A 22390-nucleotide genomic window follows, 5' to 3' on the forward strand; every position below is an offset into this window, starting at 1 on the left:
TTAACTGGGACATGGACAGCAAAAAAAACCAATTTGTACATTACTTACAGAATGTCCCAAGATACAGACATTTAAATAGCTTCATATCTGTAAAAAGGTTGTACTGGGAGCTGCCTTCTCTATACCATACCCTAGTTCACTTTTCTAGTACAAGTGAGCCAAAGGAGATTGCTCTTATCGCATGGCCATGATCTCAGCTGAAGTAATTCATTATAATCTGATGTGTAAAATAAAGCCCGCATCACATTCTCTCAAAACTAACTTTTCTTCTTCTGCTTTAGTGGTCCATGTTAACTGCACCTTCTAGGCAGACATTTAAACCCTAATCTCCTAGTTTGCCTCTGAATTTCCCATTGAGTGTTGTCTTTGCTGCCTTGCAAAGCAAGGACCTATATTGTTTGGACCCTATATTTTTTACAGATAAATCCAGAATTTTTTAGTTTAAAATTGTTTAATTTTTTTTGTAGTTAACATATTAAATCTGAGTACCTGAAGTAGAGGGATGGTACCTATGGAAATGTAAATGGCAAAATAAACCAAAATAGAATGGTAACAGCACAAAGCTGATTGAGATGATGGGAATTTAGAAGCAACTACAATCATCTGATCAAATGAATAACTTTTTATGCTGTTTTTGTCATGAATGCAGTTTGCTGAGGAAAGCTGCACTGTGAAGATCAACGTTTAATTCCATTCCACAGTGAGATGAATGGAGAGGTGTGGCTCACAGCAAACAAATTGATCAGAGTGAGTTAAAGATAAGAGTCAAGGGCATCCAGGGTTGAGGGGAAGAACAAAGATAAGAAATAAAAGGAGATTGGGATAGCAAAATATGTTTTAAACTTAATCTAACAGAGAAGGAAAAGCATGCTATCCAAGACCTGAAATAAAAATAAGCAATGTCAAAACTTGGCTATTTTTCAGTCCCTCAAATAAAATAAAATGAAAAATTTGAATGAATTTTCCATAGCATCCCTTCTTTCACAAGGCAAAAAATAAAGCTTTGCAAGAATTTGTAGAGAGACTATTTGTGGTAGTTACAAAGACAGATTCTGTATCACCAATCTTATAATTATTTTGTTTAATTGCTTGGTCATCTTGCTTCATTTCTGTGTAAGTCACATCTGTGGTTTCAGATTTGGACTTTTTCCAAGTGTTTTATAAAAATGACTGTGAGTAGATATTTTTAACGTGTTATGATTTTAATGAGAACGTTTCTTGTGTTATATAACATAAGCCACAATATGGCCTTGTAGCAATAAAACAAAATAGGCAGCACTGAATGTAAAACGTGAACAAACGATATCTTTACTTTGCAGTGTTCAAAGCAAAATATGTGTTTAAGAAAATGTGAAAATGGGACAATTCAGTATACAGTAAATTAATAAGTGCAGCTACCTACAAACAGAAATGATTCTGTAGGTTCAGTGTGTCTATCAAAAACATACTTCTGAAAGTTTTGTGGTTGGCAAAATGTCTGCCTTTTATTAAATATTCGAGTAAAACGGTAGTTACTCCATGAAGTGTGTCAGCCTCCTTTTGCCGAGCACTTGGCATCATCTCTAGAGGAGTTTGGGGACTGAACTGAACTGGATCAGTTTTTCAGTAGAGAATTTAGCATTCTTAAGGTCAACTTTGCAAACTACCATGCTCCCTTTTCCCATGCTGATGTCAATTGATTGTATATAAATCTTTGACAGTGAGATTATGGGCTTCCATAACATCTCCAGTGGTGTCAGAGGGTATCAGAGGCTGCTGCATGAACCAAGTAGTCGAACACTAACTACTTACTCGTCCTCCTCGCACTGAAATTCCATCTACAAAAGGCGAAGTGAGGTGGAATCAATTTAAACCTTGAGCACTAATCTCAAAACATTTTCTTAGATCTTAGTATCAACGTATAGCCTTTCATTTAATAACTGCTCATTAGATAATGTCTCATTGCTTTTAAAAACTTAAAGAAGAAAATATTGCTGCATGTATTTTCTCTTAATAAAACAGCCTTTGGCATTAATTTAGAACAGATTAATGTTTTCTTAGGGTGTTCTTCTTAGCATCTTCACGGGCTTGACAACACATCAGGTTGTATTAATATTCCACCTGGAAGCAAACACTTTCTTTCTGCTCAGTGCAGTTTGCTGGAACCTTTTGGCTTTTCTATTTTTTACCAAAAGGCAGTAAATCATTGTGATTGGTATCTAGGCTAAGAAGAAACATCCTTCAGAGCTTCAATTGCTCTTTTAATTTCTTTGGCTTAAGAATCCATTTTGGTTTAGAAATAGGTGTTAAGGCAAAAAAAATTGATTGTTTCCTGAAAGGAACCATGCAAGGACAACCAAAACATCATCCAGAATTGTAGGGTTTTGGAAGAAAATTCTCCTTTGCCCATGAGAAAATTTTAAGTATCTTCCACGAGGGATGATACTTTGTATCAAAAATATTTCCTGTGGGAACTGCTAATAGTGATTAGCAGGGGCAAATTCTGTTGATTCTTCCCATTTTAGTTTGATCTAAATTAAAGATTATCAGGAGCTTGAGTGAGAAGCGAATCTAATTTCTTTATCTGAATAGTCAGTTAAGCAGTAATACACTGAGGGATCCATAAAAAGACAAGACTGGCAACCAATGGTATTTAACCAGGAGGTTAAATTTTATGATATAGGTGCCAGGTTTTTGTGTGGTAGGGGAGTAACAAAAAAAATCTAGCTCTTTTGTTTAATTCCTCTCCAAATTACTTAGTCATCAGGAATGTTTGTGGTATTTGAAGTATTTTGTATATTCCGGTTAAAATGGATTCTGGGATCCAGCACATTTCAGAATGCTACCATTAAAAACCTTAAGGTCATAGGACCTAGATACTTAACAGTGTGTAAGAAAATTGAGGTTTTACAGCGTATTTGCATTTCCAGTATCTGTAAACTTAGGAGATACAGCTGGGTTTCTGTTAATCGCACATATGAATATTAAATGGGATAACAGACTTGTTTTATCCCTGTCATCACACATCTGGATTTGATTGTGTTAGAGAATTTTGCATGAGAAAGGAGAAATGTACATGAAGGAACGCATTTCTGAGCTTGAGTTTTTATATATGAAACTGGGTAATGAAGCAGATTATAAATTATATTAATATACAGGAAATTTTTTTCTGCAGAAGAAAGAAAAAGGGTGGAGGTTATCTTAAATGACAAGTTCCTATTTCTCTTGGTATTATTTAAACAATTAGAATTTATGATTGGAAAAATATTTAGTCAATCACAAGTAGCAAAACCAATTGACACAACTTATTATAATAAATTATGTCCTGCAGACCTTTGAGACCCACATTGATTCTGAATGCAAAAGAACTATGGGATTAAATGCGTTTTCTAAATTGAACTAAAATGACTCATTTTATCCTACATGTTCCTTTCTGAAATAAGGCTTTGGATCAGAGCTAGTCTCAAAGAGAAAGAAGGGAGTCCGGACTATGTGAGTGAAGGGATTGTTCAAATGTGAGCACGTGTCATACAGCTCTAGAAAGGCATTGCACTGAGGCCACAAAAGGGTCGTTACTGAACTTACTTCATGTTGAATTTACGTCACATCGTGTTGCAACCATGATATTTCCTTTTTGAAGTCTCATATCAAATGCTGTGTTTATTTTTTTTAAGCTTAATTCAAAATCAGTATTAATTTAATAGTTGTATGTTTAATGGTATTTACTGAACAACCCAAGCTCTTGAAAAGGGAAAGCTTGTTTTTTTAACTCAGTGTTTTAACTGAGTATATCAGTGAACACGTTCTCATGCACATGTTTTTAAAACTTATTCTCACTAATGTATGAAATAAAATTTAAAAGCAAAACAAAAAAATTAGATCAGATGCTAATGTTGAATTTTAAACCTATTTGAATTTTCTAATGTCCTTCAGTTTTTCATAGATATTAAAGGTATGATTTTTATATATATGTTAATATTGCTGAATATATCTGCCTAATAAGAATAATAAAATTAAATTAAACCTGATTTTTTAAAACAGTCTTTAAAGATGTGGTGGGCAATAGTTATCATTTCTGGCTTTCTTGAAGGTCTAGTACTCCATTACAAGAAATCCATTTTAATTGTCTTGTCTTTTTCATTGTCCCATTTCCTTTTTGCCTTAGTCTTGCTGTCCTGTTCTTATGAGATATTCTATTTCTTAGAAATTTCAGTGCACCACACTTGCCCCTTCTACAGCCAGCTCTTTTACCAGTCATATTCCTTGGAGTTTGAATATCTCTGCTGCTGACCAGGTGAAACATCCTGCTGTTATTGATATATATACACAGTCAAGGAAATATGCATAAATATGTATATTTCATCGAGGTGTCTTCATACTAGAAAAAGATTCCAGCATCTGTTTCAATATTCAGATTAATATGAAGCCCTGATAGGATATTTATTTGTGGGATTTCAAAAGAAGCACTACAAATTGTGCAGAGCACTAGTGATTCTTGTACTGCCATCTGTTCCAAACATGTGTTGGAGCACTACTGACCTGCAGGATCCGTTCATGGTATTACTACCACAGTAAGCTGGGGGTTTACTCTAGTTTTCCAGTTTTCACAGTATTATTTTTTCTTTTTTTTTTTCAAAAGACACTCTTTTTATCCCTATCTAATGAAACAGCTTTTATAAAAATAAAACCTGAAGCAAACATAAGAATGAGTCACAAAGTGTCTTGTTGCTGAAGAAAACAAAAGTAGAATGATGGTATTTGTTTCTTATCACTCCTAACATCATCAAACCATGTTGTGCCTTTCTACTAAAGGTTAGACCAACCCTTCTGATCTGTACCTGGCTTTTTTCAATAACCAGGGAATTTGGACAAAGACTTTGACTCTTATCCCAATCTGTATTGTGCACTCTGTGAGTGATAAATGCTTTCCTTCAAAACACGCTTTACTGAATAATGCAATTATCCATTAATGTGGAACAACAGAACTCCACTTGCCAGAATTTTTATTTTGGGTAATCATTTCTGCTTTCATTTTAGCTTCTAAGCTTCTGCTTTTCTCTGGCAGCTGGCCCAAGTCTTTGGTAACTGGACACAAGTCCTCACACATCTTTAATTAACAGTTCTTCATCTTTTTAGTTGTTACTGTCCTTTTTACTATCTTCTCACCCTTTTTGAGGGTTTTTTAAAATCTTATTCTATTACATCTTTTCACCATTAATTTCTTATATTTTCTTCCATTCTTTTTTTCTTTTTAGTCCTAATACGTATCTTCTACTACTGCAAGAAGGTTTATCAGAATGCTACTATCTGTATTCTACATATTATTCTATATTATTTTGCCATCAGATTTAGAGTCTGTTCAAAATATTTTAACTCATGTCACTGAGTTCATTCAAGGTCTCCTGTCCTGGACAAATTATACATGCCTTTTAACCAATCTGGATAAGCAAATACTCTGAAAATTGAGGATGTTATTCATAGGATTTAACTTCTTTGACCTTCCAGAACCTCAGGCAATTGAATGTATGACTATTCTCCACCTTACTAAAGATAAATCTCTTCATTTTCAAATATATGTATGCACGCATGTGCTTATTTATTTATAGCTAAATAAAGTCATAAACAAACAAAAAATCTAGGATGTCTTAACCATTGCATTGACTTTTCAGATTGTTTTTAAGCTGTTTTTTAAACTTTAAAGGCAACACTGATAGTGAACGGTTCCAAATGGTAAAACAGAAAATCCCCTTCAAATATAACCGGCCTGTAGAGGAGTGGCTGCAGGAAAAAGGTAATAGTCATTAAAACTTTCATTTTAAACCCATTTGATTCTAAACCCTCATTTTAAAGCCTGCAAATAAATGTTTCTTAAATGATAATCGCCTGCTGCATAAATGACTGTTTTAATTTTCATTATAATTTGTGTCAGCTTCCACCTGCCATATGTTGATAAATCATGCTATAATACATTGCTATTAAAATGCAGTTAAAGGGACAAAATTCTGAGCTTGCTATCACAGTAATGACAAACAAGCAAAAATTCAGGAGACATTTTCTAACAAAACAAAATGAAGAAAGGAGAAAAGCAACAACATGTATTATGGCAATTTAACCACTGCATGATCTTCCTGTTTTGATTTGTTTTTAAACTACATTCATATCTTTATTATCAAAGTTTTCTTAAAAAAAAAATCAAACCTTGTTAAATCACTTCCTCTAAGTTTCTTTTTTCTCATTAGTCTGACCAGCCACTGTGGCTATGTGTTTTCTAATTGTTTTCAAATAATTAAACAATTTTAAAAAATGTTGTAAAGAAAACATTTTTTAACATTTTCATTTAAACTATAATGAGGGAGACAGAGAAAGATGATTGTTCTGTCACTTTTATTCTCTATGTGGAGTACAATTTCAACACTCAAATAATACATTTTTGTAATTTTGGGTTCACATTCTTCCCTAGCTTAGTCTAAGATACTGCTGTTATCTTTTGTGAGCTTCTCTGGAGTAATTGGCCTCAGTTCAACAAAAGATTTACCTATATGCGGAAGTCCAATTGATTTGACTGAGAATTCTGCATACAATTCAGTGATCTGCCGAAATGGGAATTATGTTAGAACAGTAATGTTCTTTTATAAAGAGCTTGGAGAAAAACAAAATCTTGGATGTAGAATCCATTCCAAAACTTGTTGAAGGTAACAGAATAACTCTCAATGGTTTCAGCAGAATTTAGACTGGGCTCTTGGTAATACTGTGGAGAGTAAGAAGGTTCTTTTCCTTCTAAACTAAATGCGGTGTCTAAATTTAAAAATCACCACAGCTAGTTTCTTTCCTTCAAGCCTTGGAAAAGCAGAACACAATCTTCTCTGATTTCCTTTGAAGAAAGTACTGCTGATAAAAGTGGGTGACCTTTGAACTCATATCTTGCATTTTCTGTGTTGACTTAGTCTATGGCTGTTACCAAATTTTGCAAGAGAGAAAATCAAATTTTGTACAATGGCAAAAATATGTTTTATGTTCCATTTTTAACTTCTATCCACAGCTGAATTAGCAAATTGATTTAGCCAGCAGGGATCAAGTTAAGGCCATAAAAAATATGGCTAATTGCAGTCAAAATATTTTTTTGTGAACAATCTCATCCTGCAAAGTGCTATGCACACTCAGTTCCCATTGATTTCAGTTACAGCTGACAGTGTTGCCCACTTTCCAGATTTGGTCTTCAGCTGTGATGTGCTTATAACTAAAGCTAAGAAAATTGTGTAACTAAAGCAGAAGTATGTTTTGACCATCATGGTCTCATGGAACAGTTTATTTCTGCCAGCTAGTAAGAAGATATTTAGATAAATGTATACAGAAAATGCTTATTGAGTCTCAGTGGGCTACCCTGTTAATTTACAAGATCAAACTAAATAAAATAAATAAATCTTAACACTAAACAGTGGATAATCTTGGTAAGTTTGAATTGCTAAAATCCCTTTAACACTAAAGACAGCGATTGCCTCAGTTTTATTAAAAGAGATGCATGTCAAATTCTTTGATGCTATTCATGTGCTTGAGAACCCATTTTTTCTTTCATGTCTTTTTTTTTTCTTTTTGGTGTTCTACAAGTTTTTTTATTTTATTTTGTGTCACTGCTTCTCTAAGTTTGAGCTTATAAGCATGCCAAGGTACTTTCCTTTGTAAGCCATTCTGAAAATTTGAACTGAAGTCTACCTTTTGTGAATATTGATGCTTTGTTAAAAGACAATCACACATGCAGTAGGGTCTGAAAGACACTATTTAAGAATCCAGACACTCTTAAAGCACTGGATGGTTTTATGCTAGATGCATATAGGCATGATTTCACCAGACTGAAAGGAAATTCAGCGTTCACATTTTGTATTAGGAAAACGGCATTGTGCAGTGCAACACCTGAGATAATACATCTTTGTTCCTTCATTCCAAAGTAGATAGACCTTTTCAGCAACTTATGTAGCATTCAAAAAATAAAAAGAATGAAAAATTTACCTAGCGGTTCACCAATCTGCTCATCCATCTGGTCATCCGTCCAACACTTACTGAATCATAGATACCCTCTCTATAAAGATGATGAGTAAATGAATTAACATACAGAAAAACTGTCTTCCATTTTTAGTTCTTGGCTTGAGCGAGGTGCGATTAAACACATTTTGATTGACTTCTTAAATTTTAATTTTTTAGATTTGTTATTATTTTGGTATCACTACTGTATAATTCGTAATAATGAAATACATATAATACATCATCTTTCTGAAGTGGCATCATTAATGTCGAAGTATTTTAAATTTTATAAATTGCTTACAGTATTAAGAAAGATACAGATTTACAATCTTGAATTATATTAGTAATAAAACATTAAATACTATTAACTTCACTGAGAGTATGCGAGTTTTAAAAAAATTCTAAATTATTCAATTTCAGATATCATAAAACCAGGTCATTTTATTAGTAGAATACGTGGTACCTGATAAAGTTCAGATGTAAGCTGTTCTGCAGTATGAGGAGCTGATAAAGTTGCAGATGCATCTCAACAAAAGGACTGATTCTGGAAGTCCTTAATCCAGCAAATTCCTCTTACATGAGAAGTCTTATTGATGTGAACAACTGTACTTTTGAATCAAGAACTGTTGATGTGAATTAGGGTTTGCAAAATTAGCCCTAAAATCTCTGTTAGCATTACAGAAAGCTTATATTTCACTAAGATTTCTCTGCAAAATATCTTATTGGTATTCAGTTTTCCAAATGAAGAAGTCGATGAGAGAGCAAACAAATAAATGAGAACTTGAACTACGCAGAATATTTACAAAACACATCAGAAACATAAAATAAGTTTGTCATTTTTCTCTACTATGGCACTAAGCAGTGGGAAGAATTCTTTGTGGAAAAAATGGACTATAAGTTTGCAACCCTTACACACTTAATAGAATTTACAAATACAGTTCCTCAATCAAATTCAGCAGTCAAATAAGTTTCACTTAGAGGGGAAATGAGGGCTATGGAACAAAATAATCAAAAGGATGGTTAGAAAAGGCCTATGGTGGCAGAATTACGTGTACATTTTCTCAACGATTTTCTCTCATTCCATATGCATTTCGCTGTTGTTTATATACATGCACATGTACACCATCACAGAGTGAAGAGCAAAGAATGACAGATTGTAGGTAACCCCACAAAGTGATTGTTCTTTTAGCAAACAGAGTTCTAGTATCGGTGCTGTCTGCAGTGTTTACTATATGATGCGGTGCATGAATCGTCCTGAGCTGGCAATCCACATACTAAACAAGGACAACCCCAAAAGTCACAATCAGAATTTTGTTTTTTTACTGGAGTGGGGCCATTTCCCTCGTGTAAGGTGTCAGCATTAGAAGATGCAGAGGAAAGCCTGGAAATAGAAAAGTGATCTTTTTTTTTTTTTTTTCCAGCTTTCATGTACTAAGTTCTCATTTTAAAAGTAAAATAAAAAATATGACAGACGTATCTAAAGGTGTAGTATGGGCTTGGGTTAGAGTGAATGGAGGTCCATAATCCTCCAGTAAAATGGAAGGTACCCTTTTTCTTTCCTGGTTTGGGGCTCTCTCCTTCTGGAGCAGTAAAAAATGATTCTTCCTCATCACCCCTTTTCCTTTAGGTAAAAGATGATAGAAAGTGACAGTTTTGGTTTAAGGAAAGAAAATGAATGGAACGGGGAAGTTTTGAATAGTCAGTACCTTCCCTTCATTTTCAGGAATATCATCTCAAGATTAGTGAAAGAAGGTTGGTGATTATATTCCCTACTATTTATTCACCTCACCTCCATCTTTTGTCACTGTATCATAAGTGAAGTGGGAAGGATGGAACAATACAAATGAAGTGTCTGGGTGTGTAGGGGCAGAGATGGGATGGAAGGAAATGTAGTTCTAGGGAAAGGGAATATGTGAGGAGAACAGAAGATGATGAATTAAGGAACTGACAGCATATCCATAAGAAAATCTAATGCACAGCAGAACAGAGATACTAGGAAGAAAATCAGACTCTGAGGTCACAGTATATGACAGTACCACTTCCTCTAGCTTTGGGAGGTGTTGGACTGAGAGGGCTGAATATTTTGATGGGTATTTTTATTGGATCCTATTTTCCTCATAGACAAGAGGAAAGACTGTGGAAAAAAAAAAACCTGCTCTGATTTTACATGCTGGGAATTTGTGGCTCCAGTGCATGTTTATTTCTTTAATATACATAAAAGGCCTCTGGTAAGTTAAAACGTCCTAAGATGCATAATGCTGCGTCAAGTGTTTAAACATTTTCCAGGGGAAGGGTACCCTCCTTTTTTATTTCTCATTTTTTCATCAGTGCTGTTCCTCCACCCTGATCAAGTCCTAATGTTTCATTTACAAATCTGTGGGTGAGGAGCACAAGGGACGTGCAGCTCACCTTCACATGTCCATATGTTGCACCTCTCCATACACTTTTGCTCAGTAGCTAGGGCCCTCTTTGGGGACAGGAACTCCTTTCAGATACATTTCTTCTCTTGTCCCCATTCTCTTCCCCATGGTCCATCCTGTCACCATAAGATGATGCAACACCGCATCACCACTTGACTTCGAGACCTGCCACGACGACCACCAAAATTGGTGAGCTCCCCCTTGTATTTTGATCTACTTTAACCACTGTCTGTGAATAAATGAGCAGTGGGTTATATTCTGTGCTTTGCTACATGGTGGCTTTTTGCACCTCTAGTCAGGGGGGACTAGAGAGGAGGTGGTGAATGAGAACTGGGGAGTGGGAATGGGACGGGGACACATGGTACAAATTTCATAAAAGCAGGAGAACACAAATATTTGAATGGTGGTTAACTTGATGCTGTTTTGATAATCCTTCAAAGCACTGCCCAGTCTGTCTCACTTGTAATTCAATAGATTCCAGCTGGTGTGGCCCTAATATTCTGAGGAACAGTGAAATTATAGGCACTGCCTTTGCACTGCATGAAGCAATTTATTTCTTAGCATAATCAGTCTAGTGCAGCCTGGGACATAGGCAGTATTTATAGAGCAGTCCAGGCTGAATGTGATTTAAGTGGCCAGCAAAAAATAGAATTGACAATAGTTACAAGAATTTATTTTTTAATAAATATATTTCTCGTTTCATATGATATCAGTCCACTCCTAATACTCAAGGTGTGACCTTGAATAAACTACTTCACATGCCTACTCTTGAATGGCATCAACATCTGTAAATGGGATTCACACGTAAGGCATTCTGGGGTTTAGCTCTTATCCTTGCTGTTTCAAGAACTTTGCTCTTTCAGAGACATCACAATGTTTGTGTTTGCTTTTTCCTGGTTTTAGCTTTGTAAGCCTTCACAATACAAAATTTCTAGGTGGAAGATCATGACTAAGCCTATCTTAAATTTCCTATACAATCCTTGTATAAATGGTGATAGCACAGTTGATCACCATCAATTTTTCTGATGTTCCACTCTCCTCAAGCCACCCCTCAACACCTTTACATTATTAAGAGTGGCTTTATGAGACAATCTCAGCCTTTTGACCAGTCAAAAAGGAAGGTTTTTAATGGGCTAAAGCTGGGCAGGTACTGTGATTTGAACTGATAGTGGGAAAAAAGCCACATACTGAAGTCTTCTTAGTAATTAAAAGTTGGTCCAACTCTAAAGGAGTGGATTCAGATTTCTGACTGAAACAAAGCTTCTCCAGATTTTTGGTGCATGAGTGGATATGGATGGATGAGGTTCAGGTGTTCTTGCTTTCAGGATAATCTCTATTATTAATGAATCTTAGGCAATTCATTTTCATACTCTATTTCTACCCTACAGGCTTCATAAACACTAATGAGAGTGAATCTACTTATTTGTTATCTATCATTTCTGTCCAGGATTCAGTGTAAGGTACAAAGTAAAGGAAATGTCTAGCAATAATGTTGTTCCACCCCCCTTCACTAGGACGACAGTTAACGATCTTCAACACCCAGGCGCAAATAGCCATAGGAGGAAAAGACAGAGGGCGTCTCTTCCAAGGCCAACTCTCCGGTCTCTATTACAATGGCTTGAAAGTGCTGAACATGGCAGCAGAGAACAACCCAAACATTAAAATCAATGGAAGTGTCCGACTTGTTGGGGAGGTCCCTTCCATCTTGGGAACAACACCCACAACCTCCGTGCCACCAGAAATGTCTACTACAGTCATGGAAACCACAACTACAATGGCCACTACTACAACCCGAAAAAATCGTTCACCACCTAGCATCCAGGTGAGTCAATTGGTCTTCTGCATTTCCATGGGTTCTTAATTAATCTCATTTCTCTGCTCAGTTGTAAATTCACTAGAACTATGTTGTCTGAATCATGTTCCATATAACTCTTAATTTTAATGTTATTGTGAAGATAAGTCACCACACAATGTGCTGTCCTCTTGTGTTGGTAAACAAACTCAATGAATTATTTTTGCACATATATGTAATAACGTAATAATAACAGGTTTTGCACCTGTTCTAGTGCAACCCTATTTATGTAAGTAAAATTGCTCCAATGGAAATTAGAACAAGATTTTAAATGTTTCTGCAGTTAGATATACTGTGAAATGTATTGTTAAGAGAGATGCAAAGCCTTACGGAGGATGAGTGTATGGTTATTTATCACTATGATAGTATGTACTGCTGCAACACTGATGTTCATAATGGAGAGAAAAACAATGGAGCATTACTTCCTGGTTGAGCCATTTTTCATTTTCCTTTTAGAGCCTTCTCTTAAAAAATTTTAAAGAAACACCATCAAGATCAGTTTCTTGCAAAATGTAGTTGTTCCAACAAAGAGCAATTTCAGCATCTTTGGTAAAACACATTCATATGAAAAACAGATTTCAGATGTTCTGGCTTAATTGTACCAACATACTGTTTTCATTCCTAAAAATGCAGTGGTTTTGAATTACTTATTTGGCTATAGCCAGGCAGTGATATTGATTTATAAAAAAAAGTCTTAAATTTGCACTTCTTGTGTGTGTAGGTTAAAGAATAATGTAAATAACCAGTCTTGAGCAGTGGATTAGTATTTGAAAATAATTTGTTTCTGTAGTATACTATCATGTTATCAACTAGGATGAAATACGTGTTTTAAAATCTTTATTTACATAAGATCCTCATCAAGTAGAAATAATGTGCTTTTGTTGATGGTTATGTACACTGACTAAGACACTATCTAGTGATTATTGACACAGAGTGTCTTCATTAAACCCCTGGATAAAGGTATATTTTTGTCTAGTTAGAGAAAAAAGGTAAATGATTCCATCTCCTTCTCTGAAACAATTTCTGCTGCTCGAAAGAAAAGAACCTTATGAAATTAAGGACTTTGAAGTCTGAAATCATGCAAGTAACACATTTGTTTTCCACTGTTTCAGAAGATTTCATCAGTTACTGGTTGTGTTTGTGTATATATGGCTATTCTCTTTATTTTTAATGTAGCAAAGGTCACTGAGGTTATGAAAACACAATTATTGTCCTCTTAACTATGTTAAGAGGTCAGGCCACATCCAGAGTGCTATGTTCAGTTCTAGGGTCCTAAACAAAAAAGAGATATGGAACTACTAGAGAGAGTCCAGAAAAGGGCCTCTGAGATGGCTAGGGGCTGGAGCATCTCTCCTATGAGGAGAGTCTGAGGGAGCTGGGACCATTCAGCCTGGAGAAGAGAAGGCTCAGGGGGATCTTATCAATGTGTACGAATACTGTAAGGGGGAGGATATAAAGAAGACAGACTCTTTTCAGTGGTGCCCAGTGACAGGACAAGAGGCAACAAGCACAAACTGATACACTGTATGTTCTGTCTGAGCATCAGAAGCACCTTTTCACTGCGAGGTTGAGGACTGGCACGGGTTGCCAAGAGCTTTCAAGTCTCCATTCTTGGAAGGGAGATCTTTAAAAGTCACCAAGCCTGCTCTGGATGTCCCTGCTTGAGCAGGGATTGGACCAGATGGAAAGAGAGGTCCCTTCCAACCTCAACCATTCTGCAGTTCTGTGAGGTGTTTTTGTTGCAGTAGAATTTACAACTATTAGAGTAATGCATTTCAAGCCGAGGTTTAGTATTGCCCCAACAACTTTGGCACTGCATCCAGCTGGTACCAGGACTGAGACTGGATTGAATTAAGAGACTCAAACACTCAGTAAGTTTTTTTAAAAGTTTCAGCCAGCTAATGAGAAATTACTCCAGGTTTGTTCCCTGTTTGTCATAAACTGTGGATGAATTAGTATTCCTTCTCCTCAAAGGCTTACTCTAATTTTAGAGAATTTTTTGTATGATTACATCTCCAGAAGACTAAAAAGTGTTGTCCTGCTCTTGTTACTGTAGCTTTTTGGAGATTTTCTATAATTTATAAAGGTAGCAGAACTGTATTTAGCTATAAGAATGTAACAGTGAGTAGTACTGGACTTTTTGTGGTCTGAGTGAAGCTGGAAATTACCTTGCCTTATTTGATGAGGAAATCTTCCAGAAAGCTTCCTGCCTAAGCTATGTGGTAGTTCAGTGGGCCTGTGGAGACTGCTGTATGCCGAAAGTGCATCAAGAAGATTTAATAAAGTGTCAAAGTGCTTCTAAAAACATGGTTAGAGCGATGATTTCCTGGATACACATGCACCACAACAAATGGTCTCATCTTAGATTATATTAAAGCAATAACTCTTTGACACTTCATGCTGCCCACTGAAAGAAAGGTAAAAGTCAATATGTTCCTCCATTACAACTTTCTACATTTCAATACTGGGCCATTTTATTGCTGTCACAGCACAAATGGCTCTCCTTTCTTCCTTACTTTTGGTAGAATTTGATTCTGTTAGCTTACATTGCATTATTTCTGCTGTAAAAGTGAGAAGAAATTGTCATTTTCTTTTTGGGCAGTATCTCCAGCTGTGGTTTTGAGATGCCTAATGGTTATTTTATCTTGCTTGTGTTAGACATGACCATTGTCAGGCCTGCTTAGGACTGCTTACAACTTTAGATCTAAGTGGTAGAAAAATCTAATAGAACAAGTTTTTCTTTAGGGAATGTAAAATATAGCCACCTAGGGCTATGTGCAGTTAGTTATTACCCTACTCCAGCTTTCCCTTTTTTATTTTCCTCAGAAGTAAACATTTTTTCCTCACTTACAAGGCCTTTCAGTTTAGCCCCTTCCCTTCCCATTCTGATCAGCATTTTTGGGGGGTCACTTGTTCAATTTGATCATAACAATCTTTCTGCTTCCTGTTTACCATCTGCAAGGCAACACTGGTTTATACTTCCAGTGTCACTGAAACCTTCCTTTTAACCATGGTTGCAAAAAGTTTTCAGTGTTTATGCTGATGATGTTCTGAGGCAGCTTTTTATCAAACTGATCAATATTGTCATATTTTTCATCTTTGTATTCTCAATTTGCCTGTATCTATGTGCAATATAATGTTTTATATTTCAATTGAAAACTGTGAGTTCAAAGTGTACTTTGTATTCTGCATGTGTACGCTACTTAGCATAGAAGGATTCTGATTCGTTGCAGAAATACCAACTAAGATACAAAGAAAAGTAAAGTTATCTAATACCTAATGGCAAAAATAAGGTTAAATGATTATTATTACTGTATTAGAACAGTCTGTGTTATTTGAATTGCTCATTTTCCTATGTAAGAAGCTAAAACTCCTCCTTTTTGAAATGTATAAAAAACTTGTGCAAAATTCAAGATCTATTATCCCAAAGTGATACAAAATCCAACGGAATTTTAGTAGGATTTAGATTTACATATCACTTGTTGGTAAATGTAGAACAGCATGATAAGTGCAAAGATTTCTTCTGTTTGTAGTGTATGTCGGAATACCTCCTGCAATTTGTTAGCCTGAATCCTACAAGTAGTATTTTAGACCACAGTTTTACTTGAAAAAGATGGGAAAGTGAAATGCTTTAAAAACACACTGTATATACACAGACCAATGACATACCATTCAATTTATTAAGCTCCCAAACGTGGGATATAGTCTTGAACAAACATCCAAAGCAAAGAATGTTGCTGGAAATATCACATGGCAATAATGTTAATATTTAAAATATCTGTAACTTAATTATATTTCAAAATGTGTACTATTTCTGCAAGGAAATGAAACTCAGTTTAGTGGAGGACAAGAAGGATTTGAGTGAGAAATTGGTGAGATGTATGACTGCATGGTAGTAAAAGTGCTGATAGAAATGTATCTGTGATTCAAATATCCTTCAAAGTGGCCCTGAAGGAAAATAAAAAGAGCTGACCTCTTTTTTTCTGGTAACTGAAAATGAGAGAGAAAAACTGTTTCTTTCAGTGAATTCAAAACAGTGCTTGTGCTATCCCTGAGCAGAAATACTTATTTAACTTTTTCCTACATGGTTTTCATCTTGGATTCAGGCATGGTCTGTACAGAAGTGACATGTGCTATATTAAATCACTGCTGCCAATCTCATGGCCCTGACATACCATACTCTTCTGTAATAATAATACTCTCTCTAAGTCTTCTGCTTCTGCCTTAGGAAGACCACAAAGACAAACCATTAGGTCTTGCACATGGTTAAGCAGGATGCCATCCAAGCTGTTGTTAAATGAGAATCACAGCACTGTCATGTTGTATTCTTGCAAGGCAGACACATTTTTAGTAAGACTGCTTCATTAGCAATTGTTAGAGGCCCTAGAACTCTATGTGTCCGTATTTTCTATTTTAAGGCATATCTTCAATTATTAGCAAAGGAGTTTAGTGATTTCTTGGTTTGGGAGACTTCTGTAAAAATTGGTTAGTGACATTCATTCTTCTGAATCTATATCAGCTGCTTATGCACTCAGAATTTCTTTAGTGAGTTGCTGCTCAAAGCATTTTAAGGGACTCCAGATGCTCTAAGGTGACGTGGTCTGTCCAGCTCGCAGCTGGGGTACTCATTTTGACACAAATCATTTGAAAACTATATGTGAAGATAATTACTAAGTCACAGTAGTTTGGAAAAGCATGAATAGAAGTATGCATTTCTCTTTCATTCAAAGTACCTTCAGTTCAGCAAATCCCCATTATGATCCTTGATGATATGTGGATTTTTAAGGAGATCTGCTTCAGATAAGCTTCTGAAGGTTCTAGGGCTCACTGACCTGGGACAGTCCCCTAATATGTCTGCTCCATGGCTTGGATAGCTGGGATCATTAGACCAAAACCATGGGAAATTTTCTGTGGAAAAGAAGTCAGTACCCTTTTGGGAGGTCGGATGGATTATTGCCTAGTATTGTGGTTGATGCTCTGTCCCTGGAGACTTTCAAGGCGAGGCTGGATCAGGCCCTGGGCAACCTGATCTAGCTGTGGATGCCCCTGTTCATTGCAGGGGAGTTGGACTAGATGACCTTCAGAGCTCCCTTCCAGCTCTAAGGATTCTATGATTCCATGATTATGCTGTCCATGAGGAACCAGAAAATACGTACTCTCTTGAATATCTAGTGGATGTCTCAATTTCTTGTACTTAAGGATAATAACGCTTGCCATACTGTTCAGCTGTAGCTTGGAGTTTAAAAGAATAAATTGTTTGTGGGTGTTTTCAGCTGTGATCTTAAAGTGACAAAATGACAGTGTATGATATATAGTATGCAGAATGTTCTTTATAAAGAATAGAAGTGGATTTCTACCCATTATCCATATGAAGTGTCCAGCCCATTGGTATATCTCAGAATAAGTTTCTCAGCCTTTGATTTTAACCATTGGGCGTTCCAACCTGTTAAATTTATTTTAGATGGAGGCTCCAATAATCTTGATTAATGTCTTTCCAGTATATGCAGGACCAGGCTAAATCCTTTCTTGCTGTGTATCTCACAAAGGAAAACAGCACAGATTTGTCAGTCTAATTTGACTTCCTTTGTCAACTAAGACAAATATAGTTGTGTCACTGTTTGGTCTTGCCTAGGTACTTTGTTTTACACTCATAGATAATAATTTATGGGCGAAAGAGATTGGTCTTTAATTTACTTTTTGCTTCTTATAAGTCACTAGTGACATTTTCATCCCAAGACTGTAAAGTTCTAATGAAAAAAGAGCTTTTGCTTAGTCTCTGCTTTAAAGATGGACTTCATTGGCCTGTTGGTACTGCTTGAGAATTAGGTGGTCTGGCTTTCATCACTCCTTTTCTGCTTCTTGCTGAACTGTTTTTTTCTTAAAAAGACTCTGACTTGTACCTTCTTTCACATTAGCATCCTTTCCTCTGACCTACAGTCCTGTTGAGTGAGATCACAGATTTACATTGCTGCAGTGGAATATGCAAAATAGCATTTGTCTGTTCAATGTCACATCTTTTCCAAAGAGATATGATTGCAATGTGGTTTGGAAGTGTGTGTGGGGGGGAGGGTAAATTATATTTATTGATGTAGTGATCAGGATATTCAGATTACCTGTAAAGCTCTTATAATTTGAAATATGATCCTATATTTTCATTATTTCATTCACCTTCTGCAGAAGATAAATGTGCCGCACTTCTGGATCCAGGAGTTCAATACCCATCCAAAAAGAGAACATAATTTTACTGTACTATTGTTTTTCTGAGCTGCCTACACTTCCAGGTGCTAACAAGTACTGATAATGGGAATAAGCTTAGTTCTGTAATTCTCCAAAGCACAATTACACTAGTACAGACCATTGTATTTGTAAAACATCTCATTCATATGCTGATGATTGCTGTCATTTATTGACGTTATCAGCAGTGTTATTTGAACATTGAACTTGGTAACCACTGTGAGTTCCAAATGGAGACAAATCTTGCATGACTCCGGGGAGGGACTTTGCTGATGTGTGTAGCAAACTTGAGTGTCACAATTTGGTGCACAAGATGTTTTCTCAACATGTGGCTTACACTCACTTTGGGTAACCTGTTTTCATGTAGTGACATTGCCATGTAGTTGCTTGAGCCACTTCTGTATGGGTCCTATTGAGAATCAACATTTTCTATTTATTCAGGCCAAAAAAAGGCTGAGTCAGCTAATTGATTTGTACAATGACTGAGTTTACATTGTTTTAAACATGCAGATAGGAATAATCATATGGGACTTGCAGCAAAATATCAGTTGGTTTTGAAACAGACACTAATTTCTGCTCTACTTGGAATTTTTGAAATGAAATGTTGGGCCAATGTATGAGGAAGATGCCTGGGCTAGCACTTTTCTAGAAATGTCAACTTTTTTTTTTTAGATTTTCTCTGGTAAAATTTCTTGTCTTTATCAATAACTACTTGAAATATTCCCTTAATTTCTGGTGACCAAATGCATGTTCTTTTCTGTAATAAAATGATAAGAAGCTGTAATAACAGCTCTAATAAAGTGATGCAGATCTTCTTAAGACAGGCAGACATTCATTTCTCAAAATATACTCTTAATAACATCACTATGCACGTTTTTTTTCAAGGCACAGTATCCATTTGTACATTTAGACATGTCATTTGCCCTGCCAAAAAGGATTCTTGTAAGTCACGTGGAAGATTGCTTTCAAAATCTGATTAATACAGTATTCAGGAACTAAAGCTACTATAGTTGACCATACATTTGATCACGAGCAAAATGATAGGATAGGAAAAGTGTTTTGTGCAGCAACAATGTGTGATAAAGACTTCCAATACTGCAAAAGCAACTGCTTAGGAATAAATGATGTAGAATCAATCGTTGTAGTTCAAATATAGTTGTGGGATTGGATTACATATTGTTAGAGTATATCTGCTCTGCTTGCTATTTATATACATAAGGGAAATGCCTAGAAGCTGCAAACATTGCCAGAAAATTGCCAGTGCATACAGTTCTATTTGGATTTTTTATTTTTTTTTTACAAGACTGGCTGAGAGGTGGGAATGTAATTCTTACCTTTCCTAGCTTATATATGGATGACTGTGTTGAATTTAGGAAAACATCTAAGCTGTTGTGACAGATCTACTTTCAGAAATCACCTAATTAATACACTGGGTTTTATGCAGAATGATGATGTTGAAACTAGCAAAATCCTGTTTTTTGCTAGTTAACATCTGTACGTAGATGGACTCATCTGTACATTAATTGTCACTAATTTACAAGATATGTCTATCATGGTATGTCTGATAAAAATAACTGTTAGGAAAATGAGCTATGTAGTTACCATTACCTTTTCTTCTCCTTTAGACAGTTTAAGAGCCAGTGGGATGTCATTCGTTTTGACTGCAAAATTACTTCTGTTATAATCTTAAAGATAAGAATTTGTTTACAGTTCATTACAAAATTTCAGCAGAAAAATAAAGCCTGAGTGGTGAGGACTTGGATTACAGTTTCCTTGGTATTGCATGGGATGCAGATGCTCTCCCTGTGCTTTCTTAGAAAGTGTTTTTGGAGAAAATTTGGTCTTTTAGCCTCTTTGCTCTTATTGTTTTGAGGTTTTCGGCTGGTGCTATGCTGCCTCTTTTGCTGTGTCTTGGATTGGCCATGCCTAAAGAAATATTGTGGGTAAGGACACTTCCAGGGATACTGATAATTTTTTAAGAGTCCTGAGCCAAAGAGTATGGAATGCTAGGAATACTCTGGTGGCTAAATGTATCAAAATGAATAGAGAAAGGATGAATATTGAGGTATAGAAAAGGAAATAAAATCCATGGACAAGATATATCTTTCTCAAAGCGATATGGGAAGGACACAGCAAGACTTAAATGTGGAGAGTGACATGGCTAGAAACAGTACGATGATGCTTTACACAACTCTGTTTTGATTAGACAAAGATTTGGAGAAGAGAGATGCTCATATCCATGTGGCTTAATAGCCACTCATCTACTTTTTAATCTCTTCTTTGTGCCATTCTCTGTCTTCACTAAGGATAAAGGGAAGTCTTTTTTGCCAAGCTGGCAAGGGACTCATTTGAGTAGGACTGTTGACAGTCCTATGGAAGAAGCCCATGGCCCATGGCAGTGCAGAGTCAGGCTGGGTTGTACTGTCACACGCTTTACTAACACCACGTGAAAACCACCTCTTCCCCTCATTTGCTACAGCTCTGTTCTGTTAACTGCTTTGGAGCAGGAAAACTCACTTTAACATACTAAGAGTCAGTTCAGGTAAGGAGAAAAACATGCTCTACTTCTAACATTCAAGTGATATCCTCAACGCCCAAGCTATATAGAGAGATTTGCTCAAATAGTTTCAATTTAACTTGATTATCGTGTCCTTTTTTTCTAAAAGATGACCTCCAGTGAAACTGGAAGGACATGAATGATTTTAATCTGTGGTAACAATGGAGAACCAGTCCTGACTGACTCCAGTAGCATAAATATACAAAATGACAGATTATCCTGCTACCTCCCTCCCTGCTGCCTGAGCACATACACACATAGTAGCACACAGAAAAAATTCAAATTGGTCTTTATCTTTCATCTACTTCCCCAGTGATTAATGCTGTTCTTGCTGGGAGACTAATCAAATGAGGGGAAATATGGAGAAAGAAATATGTGTTTCTTAGACTATCATTATCAGTTTATTATTCCTTTAATATATTTTCCTCCTGTTAGAAGAACTTAATGTACTGACACAGCAGGAAAGAGGAGAGTTGAGAGCAGATTTGGTGGCAGGAAGATGAATGAGCCAGGCCTCAGCAAGTGGAGCGCAGGAATTTTGCAGGAAGGTGGTGAACTACTGAGATGCTGTGGGATTGTGGCATTTTACCTAGAAAACCAAGAGGCTGTGGTGGTGTCAGCACTGGTCCTGAACCAGGAACCTACTGGCTTCTAAGTCTATACCGGCTCCTTCGCATAACAGCTGTCAACAAGCCTCTTCTCTACATTGTTCTTCATTTTCCCTGTTTGGTGGGGGAAAAAAAAAAAAAGGATACATTGGTCCTTGTTCTGTCTTGTGTCTAAACTTGTTCCAAGTTTGTAGGCACTGTACTGGTAGAATAGGTAATACTCTGAAAATTCCCCCAGGTGTTGTATTCTCCATCTCTCCTCTCTGCCCTGTCCTTAGTGTTATCCATTCATAGTGGTGCTATGACTCTGTAGTTCCAGCTTTGACCATACAGATCCATACAGCACAGAGCAGAAAATTTATTCTGTGCTGTGGTTAAAACGAAAAATAGATGCTTTCAATAGGTATGACTCAGATTTAAGTAGAACATCTGTCTTCAGAGTGAGTAGGAATGGATCTTAATTGTCTTGCTTCTTCAGGATCTTAAAAAAGCAGACTTAAAGAATGAGCTATGACCCAAAACAGGTATGGGTATTGAACTATGGCACTGTGCACAATTTTTGCTATTGAGGAACTTGGTATATGCTTTCTCTAAGCTTTATGTGTGGTAAATATTTTTTCCCCTTTGAGAAGATGCATGGAGAAAGGAGCACCTAAAATAATAATAAATTTATTTGGCATTTCCTCTCTCCTTATTTCTTGTTTTAACAAGTGTAACCACTTGT

At 36.1% G+C, this 22390-nt stretch overlaps 1 protein-coding gene across 3 annotated transcripts in view; it reads left to right on the plus strand.

The window, feature by feature from the left end:
• The window catches only part of NRXN3 (neurexin 3), a 1003017-nt gene that overhangs the window by 866393 nt on the left and 114234 nt on the right, over positions 1-22390 (plus strand). For 2 of the 3 annotated variants that reach the window (XM_021401766.1, XM_021401767.1), the window contains exons 4-5: positions 5681-5770; positions 11930-12237. In XM_021401766.1, the coding sequence (XP_021257441.1) occupies positions 5681-5770; positions 11930-12237 (398 nt within the window). Of the gene's footprint in view, positions 1-5680; positions 5771-10544; positions 10605-11929; positions 12238-22390 lie in introns of all 3 variants that reach the window. The other variant, XM_021401765.1, reaches the window with a different exon arrangement.

The sequence above is a fragment of the Numida meleagris genome, chromosome 6 (genome assembly GCF_002078875.1).
Source record: "Numida meleagris isolate 19003 breed g44 Domestic line chromosome 6, NumMel1.0, whole genome shotgun sequence".
NCBI classification, from domain to species: domain Eukaryota; kingdom Metazoa; phylum Chordata; class Aves; order Galliformes; family Numididae; genus Numida; species Numida meleagris.